The sequence below is a fragment of the Nematolebias whitei genome, chromosome 19 (genome assembly GCF_014905685.2).
Source record: "Nematolebias whitei isolate Nwh7 chromosome 19, NemWhi1, whole genome shotgun sequence".
Classification (NCBI taxonomy): domain Eukaryota; kingdom Metazoa; phylum Chordata; class Actinopteri; order Cyprinodontiformes; family Rivulidae; genus Nematolebias; species Nematolebias whitei.
Genome location: NC_056516.1, coordinates 10,219,116 through 10,234,236, shown reverse-complemented (window position 1 = coordinate 10,234,236; position 15,121 = coordinate 10,219,116). Strand labels below are relative to the sequence as shown.

Sequence of the window (15,121 nt, the reverse complement as noted above, 5' to 3'; positions counted from 1 at the left end):
TCACAAAAAGCAGTACCAGCTTTAAGATTTTGTCTTCCTCCAAATGCTCCACATCAAAGATAGAGGGCAAAGTTACCAGATTGTGCATGTTGTTCTATTGGAGTACAAATTAACACAAATTACAGGCACCGGTTTGTGTATATATGACATCCACGCTGACTGACAGTGACATCCACATTATATATAGGCTCAAAATGCTGGGTGAGACTGTATATAAAGAAACTGGGCAGAGGAATGTAAGCTATGTTGTGACACAGTTAAAGCACATCACTTAAGAGAAAAAAGAAAAAAGAACAGGTCTCATGTTGAGTGCTTGGCCTGTTTTAGACATAATCTTTATTTGACCACAGGCTTCATGCTTCTCTGTGGCTGCTGTGGTCAAATTTGAAGTAAGTCAGTAAAAGCAGTTCTTCCATAATAGCAGAGCAGTAACCTAAAACAGCTTTGCACTTATGCCTCTTCCAGTGTCAACGAACCCTTTGATAACCTCCACTTGGAGGTAGTATTTCAGATGGCAGGACAATGCTCTGTAAGACGTGATGGTTGTCACTTCACAGGAATCTTTAACCATCTGAGAGTGTGACATCACGATGAAGACATGCTCTACAAAGAACAAAGACGCTCCCAGGCCCCAAGAGGGACACGGTGACTATGAGTCAGTGTTCACACATTTGGGAGTTGGAGATGCATCAGCAGACGCTCACATGTGCGGCTCAAATTGATTTTGTTGCGGCATGTTCTGATTGAGGTTTTAGAAAGTCTGGAAGACAAATGTGGAATCTGCTCACGGGATCCAAACTGTTTGGGTTTTAGTTGATTTTAGATTGGCTGGAGTAAGAGCAGAGCTGCTCACCCCTCTTTGTCCTCCAGGTCTCGTCCGCTGTAGTCAAAGAATATGTTGCTATCTTCAGCCAGAGCTCTCTCCATCACCCGAATGCTGCAGTCGAAGAAGCTCTGGAAGTCGGAGGAGTGGAGGATCTGCTGCCTCTCCTCCTCTGTCAGCTCCCGCAACACGGGAAATGAGCCTGTTAGGAGAAACAAACACGAACAGAGAAAACTGCTCAGACTGTGCATAATGCTCAGTTCAGCCAGAAACTGAAGATACTGCTTTGCCCATCACCTGAAGATGGTAACATGTGATCATGCCCATGTCTGTCTGTCTTTGTGCTACTAAAATATCTCATGGACTTTTGAATGCACTTTAATGAAACTTGCAAATAGTAATCTTTGGATGTAAACTATAACTGATTCAGGACGGCTGCCTGAACAAACCTTTGAAAACACTCAAATGTCTCTAGTTCAGTCAGTTTTACAGACATTGAGCTAAAATGTAGCATGATTGTAGCTCAGAGACATTCACAACACTCCAACTTCTATACATTATGCATGATCATTGATTATCAAACCACTGGACAAATTTTAACAAAACTTTTATAAAGTTATCACTGGATGTACATCTACAACTGATTAACACCTGAAGCCAATTCAATTTATCTGGTGATAAGCATTCATTCAAGTAGTGCCTGAGCCTTAACTGCATTATGTATATTTCAAGTAATACTCATATTCTTTAAATCTTTAAATTTACACTGAAATGACAACAAACAGTGAATTAACTTATAACAAAAAACCCATCTGCATTTATTAATTCAGATATCTAGTCGGATAAACCTTAATTTATTATTTTTACAAGTAGATGAAAATCTTTTAGGGAGATAGTCATTGTATGTATATACATAAACAATTTCCTGTTGGATCAATAAAGTTTTATCTTATCTTATCTTATCTTACAGTGTATTTATCTGTCCTAACTATTAGGTAATCAGAACTAGTTTGTCAAACATTCTCACTTACACAATAAAAGACAAGCAAATAAACCATTTTAATAGTATAATTAGTGTATATTATAAAAAAACATATACTTGATTCTTGCACCTCTGATTTCTTCTTTTGTAAAATAAAATAAAGAGTTACTTCATGAAAGTTTATCACTGTACATAAAGTTGTTCTTGACATTCTGAGACAAATGTGGAGTGCTGACAGATGCAACCAGTTAGCTTTTGTCCAGTTAGTTTGAGGAAACAGATCATTTTTTATCAGTCCTACACATAACTTGACATAGAAAAGTTAAATTAGACATTTGGTGAATGTTTTGTTTTATTGTTTGTCTGGGACACTAAAGTGATTTTACACTTTTCTAGAGGTTTACAAACCCAGACGCACACAAGACGATCATTTCCGCTACGAGCAAAAGCACTAACCTGCGCTTCTGATGTCGGATTAACATTCCCTTCATCTTTGTAAAAAAACTGAATCACATCCAGAACATAATAAACTACAAACAGTTTCTAATGCATCTGCTCTAATAAAATCCTACAGCAAGAACTTCATAAACAAGAGGAAAAAAACAAGAGAAAACAAAGGCCTCTGAGCGGCGGCACGCCTCCCTTTGAACGTAATGGCTGCACAGCACGGCGTCCGGTTTTTGAAGTCACTGTCCCCAAGCGCACATGCCATTTTTACACCCAGACACACATGCATGCAGACACACATGTATCGACCTTTACCCTGCCTCTTGACTTTGATCCCTCCATCTCTTTGTGTTTCTTACGAGTTGTCAGAAAAGACTCAGTGAATCGAGTGGCAGGGATCAAAGGCCAGGCCCTCTAATAGGCCGGCATGAGGGGAGACGGATGACTGTGTTTATGAGAGCCTCACATTCACTGAAGGCACAGATACTCAGCTTAAGAGGCGGAATATGAGTATTTATACACATCCCTTCAAGTATTTTAACATACCCAAAAAGCCTTGTGCATTATTTTTTTATTAAGTACAGCATGACCCCTTCCCTAACTTTTGAACAAACTCACTCTTCTCTATTCCTCTTTACTTTGAAATGCAGGCCAAGGGGTCAGGTGACAGGTTTTTAATCAGTGCTGACCCCCACATGCCACAAAGCTGATGTGCTGGACCCGCCCTAACCCCAACTGTAACCTACCCCCCAACCCTCCTATCTGATCCACCCACTGACTGGCAGAGAGCGTCACACATGAGTGACCATGCTTCATGACAGACTGACCAGCACCATGTGAGGACTTTAATGAAGACGAAGAATGAAAATTAAAGAATGACAACGTTTGTGTTCATTTATAACTATAAGACCAGCAAGGCAATTACTGATGAGATTACTTATTGTTTAGCCGAAGCTCTGATATCTACCAATAATATGGTGCTTTAATTTTAATAGAAAATAATAATTACTATTTTTTGTAATAAGGCTTTGTATTTATTTATGTTTGTAAGTTTGATGGCAATTTGTTAAATTGACGTTGTATAGCTCATATTTCTGACATGCTGTCAGTTTAAAATATTTCAGTAATTATTAAAATACTTATAATTTTTTTTTAAGTGGTTAAGCTCAATCATCCAGGTAGATAACAAAAAAGACTTAATCATGTCATCTGGCCCAGTTTCTTTAAGTAAGAAACGTCTCATCCCCCATCCAGAGGACTTCATCAGTCTACGGCCTGCCAACCAGATCTGTGCCGTAGGTAGCCTTCACTGCGGTGATTCAAGACAACATCCTGTTGGAATCTCAGAAGGAGACTTTTAACACGTGCAAACAGAGCACACCCATCCAAAACAATCACCTTGTTGTAATACTTTTAAATATTTCCAGGAAAAACATGATTTTGACATAGCAACATATCTGCTGTTGTAGAGGAGTTCAAGTGTCGGAGCATCTTGTTCACGAGTGATGGTGTGGTTATGGGATGGTAACGGGAGACGGGTCGACAGACTGGGGCCTCATCCTCAGTAATGAGTGTGTTGCTTACGTTTTGTTGTGGTGAAGAGAGAGCTGATTCGAAAAGCAAGGCTCTCGATTTACTGGTCTGTCTGGGTTCCAACCCTCACCGTTGGTCATGAGGTTTGGACCACAAGCAAAAGAATGAGATCATAAAATACAAGCAGCCAAAATGGGCTGGCTTCCCAGGGTGGCAGCCTTAGAGATAAGGTGAGGAGCTCCGTCAACCGGGGGAAGCTCGCCGTAGAGGCGCTGCTTCTACTCATTGAAAGGAGTCAGTTGAGATGGTTCAGGCAGCTGATTAGGACGCCTCTCTTCAGAGGTTTGACAGGTACGTCCCACTGGTAGGAGGCCCCGGAGAAGACCCAGAACTTGTTAGTGGGATTGTGCATCTTCTCTGACCTGGGAACGCCTCGGGGTCCTCCAGGACAAGCTGGAAAGTGTCACTAGGGAGAGGGATGTCTGAGTTTCTATCCTGGACCTGTTACCTCCACAATCCGTCTATGGCTAGACTCTAGAAGATGGAGATCACAGTCATTAACAGAAATAATAAGGGGGGCTGTGGCTGAGTGGTTAGAGCAGTCCAATGGAAGAGTTGGGGGTTTGAATCCACCAGCAGTCACATGTCGAAGTGTCCATGGGCAAGACACTGAACCCCTCATAGCCTCTGATGTGTGTCCCATCAGTGTATGAATGTGATCTAAAGCTCTGATTAGTCTCTTTAGAATGATTTCTTCAGTTATCTTTGTAGAGATCTAGTATAGAGCTGTATGAATGGGTAAATGAGGACAGGTTGTTGTAAAGCGCTTTGAGTATCTCGATAAGATAGAAAGGCGCTATATAAGTACAGTCCATTTACCATTACCATTTAATAATTTTAAAAATGCCTTAACTTTTTTAAAGTAATAAATGCTGATGTTTGCAAGTTGTGTCACAAAAAAGTTTTTTTTTTTTCTTGCTGTAGTGTAAGTAATATTATTACAGATATTTTCCTTGATGTACAGTACTTTTGTTGTCTCTCTTGTGGCCGAGTTTCATGAATACTAACAAATTCAACAAGCTGAGAGAAAGAACAAAGAAGGAACAGACAAATATTTTGGAAAAATACTTTAAAGGTTAAACTAATTTAACCTAAGAATTTTCAGTGGAGTCCTAGACACAAGGCTGAATATAAATCCAGGTCAGTCAGATCTGGATTTAAAATACACAATACTATTGTTAGAATTACAGGTTGAGTGATTGAGGATTTAATGGCTGACATATTCTTGACAGGACTAGGAAAAAAACTGATTTCAGATTAATTGCCTGCTAATCACCCCCAACCTTAGATACAGCAGGAAATGAACAACATTTGACTTATTTTAGAAACAGCTCACAAAGTTGCTGCATTTATCTTGTTTAAAAGAATAATAATGACACATTATATTCAAAACATGCTTATTATTAAAGAAGAAATTAACTTTCAGTGAATCATTCTTAAGTGCATGATGTCAATCCAAATGCAAGGTAAAGTTTAAATTTTGTGGATGAGGCAGAAATAATAAAAACTAGAGACTGCAGTCCCTGAAATGCAGTGTGAATGTTTATTACCAAATGATTTTTGCTGAGAGCTGCTGAAAATGTTGAAAGTGACTAGGCTGAAAAGGTTTTATAAATGAATCGCTAACGTGAGTTCAATTTGAACAGCTGACATTTGCTGAAACAGAATAAAAACAACAGAAATTAGTTGAAGAAGCTGAATAGAAATGTAGCAGAAATGAGCAGAAATAGGCAGAGGCTAAATAGATTACCAAAAAATAATTTAAATTTGCAGAAAAGAAACTGAAATTATCAGAAAAGCAGCTAAAAACTAGAAAAAAAATTGCTGAAAAGATTATAAATAAAAGCTGAAATGAGCCAAAACAGCCTGAAAGGAGCGTACAAATTGGAAATAATAAGAAAGATTCATAAAAGGTGGAATTTAGCCCCAACCACCCCTAAAGAGTAGCTGTAAAAGTAGGAGGAAAAAAAGCAGAATTTAGCAGAAAGAAGCTGAAAGCAGCAGAAAACTAACTGAAAAAACAAATGAGCAGAAAGAAAAGGAGCTGAAGGAAGCTGAAGGAAGCTGAAGGAAGCTGAAATTAGCGCCAATAAGCTAGAAAGGGCAGAATGAGAACAAAAGCTGAAATAAAAGGAGTGTAAATGAAAGTAAAAGGTTTTAAACAGAACAGTGTTGGAAGGATGTGAAGAGAGCTCCATTCCTTTTTAATGATAAAAAAGTCAGAAAACGCTAAATGTTTCAAAAAGTAAAAATTGCTCAAATACCAAAAGTTGTAGCAGGAATGTCCTGAATGAGCTAACGTTTTGATGTATGTTGCTGAAATAGCACAAACATTGCAGAATGAGTTACGTGCTGAAAAACCTAAGGAAGAAAATGTCCTGATGGATGCTCAATGATCCAGGTAGAAAAATCTAACAAAGTTAAGTCAGGTCCTCTGGACGGTTTCAAAAAAAGTACAAATTAAAAATAAAATTAAAAACTTGTTGAAACGTTTCGTCTTTAATCCAAAAGACTGATGAAGTCTGAGGTGCTGTATTCAGCTCAGTCTTATAAATACTGTAGCTCCTTCTCATAGTGGATCAACCAGTTCGCTGGTGACATCCAGAACCAGCTGTTCACATGATCAAGGAGGACCATCAGCCTAACAATTGGTCATTAATGCCCTGATGGCTGTTTACTGTTCACAGGGGGCTGAGTGATACTAGCAATAACAGCTTTGTAAGAGGGGGACCGTTGAACACGAAGGCTCCGCCCCTGTTTAATGGCGGATGGGTTATTTTTTACAAAGATGGCTTCCTTCAGGAATTAAGGAAGAAAAATCTCAGTGATCACAGCAAATGGTATTGTTGGTGCTGGAGTTCAATGCAACTAAATTAATTTAGTTGCATTGAACTCCAGCACCACATATGGTGCAAAACATTGGCAGGAACAAAGTAAACAAGAGTTGTTGTTCACTGTGTGTTAAAAAATTGTGGGTGAAAATATTGTGCTGCTGCCAAAAAAGAAGCTATAAAAAGTTGCTTGCCGGGTCTCTGTAGACATTTCCCTAAACAAAGGCAAACAAGGACGAATACTGACAAGCCGTGGCCGGAGAGACGGTTTGTTTACCAAACCTTATTATCAGAGCATCTGTTTAGCTATTTATTTATTCTGAGGCAGTCTGAGCCGGTGTAAATAGCCTGTGTGTAAATATGGTTCAGCTAATAGCGGTTGAGAAATAGCATGGGTAAGATGCTAAGTGCTTGGTTTTCCTTCAGATAATCTGGTGCTTCTGATGAAACATTTGTGCCTGGAGATCCTCAAACCTTCTTTGGTTCCCTTTCCGTCATCTTCATCTCGATGCTCAAACTCTGGGCCTGGCTTTGCCTCCATCATCTCTTCATCTTCCTCTTCCTCCTCTACTGAAAAGAGAGTTTAAAAAAAAAACACAAGAGAGAGCACTCATGTTAATCAACAGCTGTTCCAATTTTCCTCGACCTCCCTCTGCGAGCCTCCGCCCCCTCCTTTTTAACTAAATAATCATTCCCAGCCATGCACCCGTACACCTGACTAACAGTCACTGCAAATGGGTTGCTTTTACAGACAGAGAGGTATTTGTGGGGTTTTTGTTTGTTTGTTTTTGAAAACATAATAAACTGAAGCAAAGTAGCTGAATTTATGTTACAGTTGTAGACTTCATTAACTGTTTGCCAAAAAGTGATGCACCAAAAAAAAGCAACTTGTGCTGACTTTAGTTGTCACATATGATCTACATGAGTGGATTTGTTGGTCAATGTGAGTCCAGATCACACAACAACACACTGTGAGCAGGATATCTAAGTTCTGTGCGCCTTCCTCTCCCTCCCTTCACCTTTGACCTCAAGAAAAAAAGATCCCGTGATGTGTGTGTAAAAGGGGATTCCCTCTGCCTTCGCTCTAATCAGGCTCCACAATTATGCTTGACTCTCCAGGATTTATTGTGAAGTGTGTGAGCGTGTGTGTGTTTCCAGTTCAAGTCCGAAGGGGTACTGTCAACACAGGCACCTGCTTGTCCACTACTGCCCCGGCACCCCTCGGGGTATGTGTTGCTAACCCTCGCCAACCTTTCCTCTTTTCAGCTTCGTCCAGATGCTGAAAGTCGAGGGGCCCTCTCTGAGACCTCTTAACACCCTGACACCGCACCCAGACACCTGTGGTCCTCTAAGCACACACGCTACACACACATACAATCTGCCTTTCTCTTCGTCCTGAACGCGCAGCAGCGTAACCCTCGCCCGCGGTGCCAGGGGTGGCGAGGGGTTAACTGGCAGGGTCAAGCTGACAACAGTTGCTCAGTCCAGCGGGAGGAAGTGACTACATCACACCCTCAGAAATGTCATGTTCCACTCTCTCTCTCTCTCTCACACACACACACACACACACGTCAGAGTGTGTTTAACTCAGCTGGAGTGTGGCCCGGGGCACTGTTAAAACCACTCGCTCAAGGGCCACTCTTGCACCGGATGAACTGTCCATTTATCACTCGTGCTTAAGCTTTTGATAAACTCTCTTCTTCTCTTTAAACCTACAACTGCAGCCAGTGATTACTACGTTTACTTTATTATCATTAGAACAAAAAAAGTCCAGGCCTTAAATAAATCATGATATTGGGTCTCAGAGTACATCCTTTCATACCCCATGTCTGTTTCTTTGATTTTTTTCTCTTTTCAACAAAGCATACTTGATGTATGACTTTAATTTTCATACCGTATGCATAATAAATGACTAAGCATAGAGTTGAGGTTCTGTCCAAGTTGGTGGTTAACAGCGAGTAGAAAGGATCCAAACACCAGTGACCCACCAGTTTGGAGAAGAAAGACCAGAGATGAACAGACAGGCAGACTGCCAAAGCAGCTCCATGACTGAGCTGACTGAACAAGCATGTGAAGAAAATGGAACAGGTAAACCTTTATGTTACAGATCTGTTAGTTTTGTATTTCTCCTTCATACTTGGTTTTAAGAAGCTGTATGTCTTTCCAGTGCATTTTGCGAGGGAAATGCTTAATACACAACTGCTAGTCCACTTTATTTGTTTGACCTTACGTGACTGGTCCGGTGGTTGGAATGTGTGGTGATGGGGATGGGAGGAGCGTGAGGAGAGGAGGGAGACCACATTGAGAAGTGGTCAAACTCTCCGACCCTGGGACCGCAAGAGTCTGGAGCAAAGAAGCATGATTCATGGTTTATGGGTTACCTCACTGAGGGGAGACAGTCCAATTCCCGTATGAAGATACTGCTGATGTCTCTGCCAATGGCCATGCATCAACTTGTTCTGTCAAAGCCCTGCACCAAAAATATCCCCACTATTTCCTTTGAGTGGAAGTTTTTAGATACATTTTTCACGAGTGCAATGCAAAAATCTTATAAAATGGTAGCTGGAAAAAATATATATAAATCTGAAATTGTATGTAAAAAGCTCAAGCAAACGCACGGTGAGGCGCTACGTGGTTTTCTATTGCGTTGTAAAAGCAGCAGCGAAAGTAAATCATGAGACAATTTCACAGTGTGAACGCGTCTGCCAGCCTGTGAGTATCTGCACTCGTCCTTTTTCCACCTCATTCCAGTCACGAGATGCGTTTTCTTTCCACCTGCCGCTTAATACCTCTCCTCGCTGCAGGACGACCGTTTAACTGGTACACTCCCCCTCAACATGGGTGGGGGTCCACCTTGATGAAACTCCACTTGGGGGGGCTGCCGTTTTGGTCTGCTACATGCTTGGGGTAATGATATCTTCGGTAGCCCAAGCGTCTGCATCTGGCTGCTTCAATCTTCCCCTGGCTGCTTACTCATGCTGGCTGGCCCAAGTCAATTCCAAACAGCCCAGCAGGTACTGTATGTATACATAGAGTGGAGCTATATGGTACATACGGTGAAACATAGGTGTGTAAAAGTATGAATACTGACAAACTTATGTGTTGTACACACATTTAGGAATGGCTCATCTTAGGTGAAATAATATGTTCAAAACTTAACTGAGCAGCTTGTATGTCTGAAGTAGCACGTGTTAATATAGTTGTAAAATACTGTGGATAATTGCTGCTATTTAATATGGAAAATATGCTATTAATGTCGCTGCGTGTCAAGGATGTCGCCGAGTGTCAAGGTGTCCAAAATGCAAAGTAATGCAAGTACTGCCTACGGCCACAAACAGGCTTCAGGCAACTTCATCACAAGCTGACCCCACTAAGTCGAAGATTGAAGGTCTGCAAGACATTCTAAAGTCTGACAGCTTACACCACTTACACCATACTGAGAGATGGTTTGTAACACACCGGGCCACATTATGTTCGCAGGGTGAATGCAAATGTATGCGGGTCATAATTAAGGACGATCTACCCAACTGACATGTCTCCTGCAGGTGATGTTAGCCAGATTCAGAATTTTTGCAATCCACACAAATAGATATAAAGCATATGAAGACACTCTCCTGAGCCTGAACCGCATTTTATTCACCCACTGTGGTAAGACTTTCCAAGACCATGGCAGGCTGCAGCTACATGATAGAAGCTCACGCTACCCTAACGTGACATTACTGCCACAAATATCATGTCTACGATAGATTGATTCTACGATCTTGTCATGATCACAGTCATAACCTAGACATGAGGCCAGCATGGCTAGGTGTATTTTAAAGTCTTGATGGCCAAGCCACACTGATGTATGCAGGCCCCACACTTTGGTCCCCCATGCTCTACCCAAAACCCCAATAACTGGCACCACAACCTCACTATGGAGGTTTTGTGCATGCTTAAAACCCTTCACAATCTACATTCATTCATTCAACCTTTATTCAGACAGGTTAATCCCATTGAGCCTCGGGGACTCATTTACAAGAGAGACCTGATTTTAACAAAGAATGATGACAACAATGGACAACAAAGACAGTAACAGACAATCATAAAAGGATGAATACAAACTGAGAATAACAAGTGAAAATAAAATGGCATTAAAAAAAGGTAACAAAAAAACAGCTAGGTGGTAAGGCGGTGTAGAAAACTAAAAACAGGAACATGTCTGCATTGGTTTTTGCCAGGAACTTAGCAGATATTTGAAGCCACTTAGAGAGGTCAAGGTCGAGAGCTTCAAATCTTTTTGTAAGATATTCCAGGAAACAGGAGCGGAGTAGGAGAAGGCCCTTTTGCCTAGTTCAGTCCTCACTGAGGGAACACTGCAGGTAATAATGTCCTGAGAGCGCACGCTGTAGCTGCACTCATGCAGAGACATGTAGGAGGAGATGTATGAAGGCAGCAGACCAAGAAGTGATTTAAAGATGAAAATGTACCAGTGGGACAGTCTGCATGAAGTTAATGATGTCCAGTTAACCAGTGAATACTGGGTGCAGTGGTGGGTACAATAATCACAGCCAGTTATGAATCTTAGTGCACCATGATAGACAGCATCCAACATCTGCAGGGTTCTTGTAGGAGCGTTCATGTAAATAATGTCATCGTAATCAATGGAGGGAAGGAAAGTCACAGACACAAGGTGTTTCCTAACATTCAGGGTTAGACAGGATCTGTTTCTGAAAAAGAAACTCAATTTAACTTTCAGTTTCCTTACTAGGTTTTCCACGTGGAGCTTAAAGGAGAGATGTGAATCGACCAAGATACCCAACCAAATATTTATAGTAATCGACAAACTCAATGGGGACACCATTTGAGGATAAAATCAGAGGAAGAACTGCTGGGACTGACTTCCAGTTTGAAAACAGCAACGCTTTGGTTTTGTCAGAGTTTAGGACAAGTTTGAGATGGAACAAATCTGACTGGATGATGTTGAATGCAGATTGCAAAAGATGGAAAACCTTACAATCTATATTGCACAACCATACAACCTTACCTACAACCTATCAGACATAATGGGGATCCCACTGTGTTAACACGCTCTCTGCAAAGACATTCCACATTTTGGCAGATTTTTTTAATGCCGTTCTGGGCTCATTATCCTGCAGAAAGGGGGCCTTCCTGAAACAACACCACAGCAGTCAATGTTGTAATTAAATTTAAAGCCAGTCCAAAACATATAGAAGTCTGCCACTTATTTTCTAGTCAGGTGATGCAGAAATATAATGCAACCAGCTACATTATAGAAGCTTATTATCACTTCAAGTTTTCACCACGTAGAGCAAACTCTAATGACAGGCAAAAGAGTGCAATAATTCAGGTGAGAGTAATGGGCTGATATGTTTGTGGATTAAAGTAAAAATAGTCTTAATGAAGGCTGATCAACTGCTGAGAGTTTCATTAGCTTAAACATTTTGTATTATTTCACAGTTGGAGGTTACCACCGAGCGTGTGAAGAGGAAAAAATATTGACAGCATATAAAAGATGTACGCTGTCTTCTGTTCCTCTTTGGCTAGTGCATAAAGCACAATGGCATGGTGTGTCAGAGCTGTAATGTGTTGAGTGTGCGACGCTCGCTAAGGATCAAAGCATCAGCTAGGGTTTTATTCTGAACTCAATCCAGACTTAAAGCTAGTGCTGAAATGTGTTAAAGGAACACTTGAATGGATTGGCTTGGTTATCAAAGAGCAGTGGGTGTAACAGGGAGGATGAGACTAGGTTCAAACTACAGTATGGGAGCAGTGCTGAAGATTTATCACAGCAGCACGGAGGTGACTACTAAACTGAGTCATGCAATCAAACGTGACACTGCTCATGATTTGGAGGAAAATCTTATTGTGTTAATCACCTAGAAAGAGAAAAATGCTGACATGGAAGTGAGGCTGTAGCAAGAGGGAAAAATCTAGCAAGGTTAGCGAGCGTCCCACACACGGGGAATAATTCTACATTATAGAGATTCAGATGGAAATGCAAAGTTTGCAGGGGTCTGAGCTGCTGGCTGCTCAGAAGACCACAACACAAGCATGGAGCAGAGGAGTAGGAGGAGGTCAACGAGACTTGAAAGCTTCCTCTAATGTGGCCCTGGCACGAGACACACACTTATTTTTAGACAAAGGCACACACGTGCATTTCCAGTGCAACTCCATCATCTCTGCACTCCACAACTGACCCGAGGCTTCAGGAGAATTCTCTACATGGTTTACATCTCACCTCAGCTAAATTATTGTTTGGAGCCCATGTAAATTTTAAAAAAATCACAATATTTTACAAGTCTGGAATTATGATAACAATGTATATATATATATATGTATATATATATATATAAAAGCAGTGATTTATTTCTGTATGCAGACGTTGAGATTTAAATAAGTTCAGCTGAACATTACTTGCTTTTTGTTTGACAGTTAAACCACCTCCTTTCTCCATTCTCTTTGTCTGAGCGCAGAAAAACACAGCTAACATTTTAGGGACCTGAGTTAGTCAGGTAGGAAGGAAAATTGCAGGTTTGGAACAACCCATTTTGTGAAGTCGAGCAGATATTTTTGTGTGAGGTGAGAGGGCAGTCTGACCTGCTCAGGAATCTTGCTGATCTTTACGCGGTGCACACGGACATCGCAGTTGTAACTTCTTGAAAACTCATAATGGACACTGTTCCAATTAACTGAGCCAGTTACTGCTATTTTCAAAGTAAAACGCCTGAACGTAGTAAGTGGGTTAACAGGAAAGTACACGTGTGGGCAGAACAGTGTTGTTCCACGTGACACTACACCCTCGTGTCAATCAAACAGTGCACGGTGCTTTTATGGCAGGAATGATTTTTTTGGCACAACATTGACCTCAAAGGAAGTTCTTCAGACGATTATATCTTTTGAAGGAACGTTGTATCTTCAAGGGAAAATGATAGGACTTTAATTTTTATAAATCTAGAAGGGTACTCAGAAGCTTTGGAGTCCAACATTATTCCTACTATTAACTATCAAATTTCATACTGTTAGCATTTGTAGAAACATATTCATTCACCATCGATTTTATTTTTTATTTTTTTAACTAGCAGGTTATTTATGAATAATTAACTATTATAAGCCTTCTTGCTTTTTTACTTTTAGATACAACACTACCATTTTGACAAAGCTCAGGAAATTGAGTGGTGCTTGTAAAATGAGTTGGGCCAGGATTTTATTTATAACTAAACATAAATGCATCAAAAGTCAGGCAGTAATAATCTACCGAACTCGGTTTGTTAGCTTTACGCTGTTTCTTTTCCACCTCTTTCCATTTATTTTAATAGAAAATAATATTTAAAATTCATCATGGTTCATCAAGTCATGATTGCCACAGTGGGGGTAAAAATATTCCCCCCCATACCAACACATTAGCAGCAGGACTTGATGTAAAACCAGCAAAGCTCTAACCCACAGCAGGATTTAGATTAATGCCACTCTTCACCACACTTCCACACACTGATCAAACTTTGTATACGTGTGTTTGAGTCTACACCATAAACACACACGAGAGCCCACACTTTCCATTAATGCAGCTGTACAGTCCTTTAAGGGTCTGTGGCTAACTTTGCAAAGTGCTGTGGGCTGCTAGATGCTCTCTCCATTGCTTTTCCTCTATGTCCAGGACACCCCCACCCCCTTTCTACCAGTGCCACCCAGACTTGGCCTGTACCCAGACCCACAGCTTTAAAACGAGCCATCATGGCCATGCTCTGAGCCCCACCGCAGGGCCTGATTAAAACCCATGGCTTCAAACTTTCCAATCTGTCAAAAGAACTGGGGGGGGGACCAAAAGAAAGAAAAATCTCTTATAAAAACAACAACTGTTGTGGCACAGACTCACTTTTTATCACGTCATCTGTGCTGGTATATGTGTCACTCAGACATATGACCATCAGTTGTGAGTGTGTGTGGCTCGGATGCTGATTGATGGTCTACGTTTCCCCCTCTGATGACAAAGGTGCTTCGTTTTGTTTTACAGTAATATGAGATATTTTTATAGGCCAGCTAAAGGTCAAATCTTTCCAGGTTCTACCAAAATAGACAAAAAGTATTTACAGATGCTGGAGCATTATACTTATGAGGCAACAACGACACACCTAAACCAGCCTGCTTTTGTTAAATTAATGAACTCTATTAAATGTGACACATGATGGAGATTAGATGATAAACTGTAATTGTTTATAGTACTATGATTCAATTTAATTTAATACAGAAATCCTGTAAAGGATCTATGCTTCTGGTTGAAACAGTACATGTGTCAAGAGTGCTCCCTGCTGGACAAACAAAGAACTGCATGACAGCTCCAAGAAAACAAGCAAACTGTATAACAACAAAGTCCATGCTCAATAATCCAGGTATAAAATCCAACATTTTTCAGTCAGGTCATCTGGACAGTTTCTTTTTTTGTGC

At 40.7% G+C, this 15,121-nt stretch overlaps 1 protein-coding gene across 1 annotated transcript in view; it reads right to left on the bottom strand.

Annotated features, from left to right (window-relative positions):
• The window catches only part of LOC119425621 (cytoplasmic dynein 1 intermediate chain 1), a 99,665-nt gene that overhangs the window by 59,644 nt on the left and 24,900 nt on the right, over positions 1 to 15,121 (bottom strand). The window contains exons 7-8 of the mRNA XM_037693156.1: positions 7,151 to 7,246; positions 854 to 1,025 (exon numbers count right to left, since the gene is read on the bottom strand). Of these exons, the coding sequence (XP_037549084.1) occupies positions 854 to 1,025; positions 7,151 to 7,246 (268 nt within the window). The remainder of the gene's footprint in view (positions 1 to 853; positions 1,026 to 7,150; positions 7,247 to 15,121) is intronic.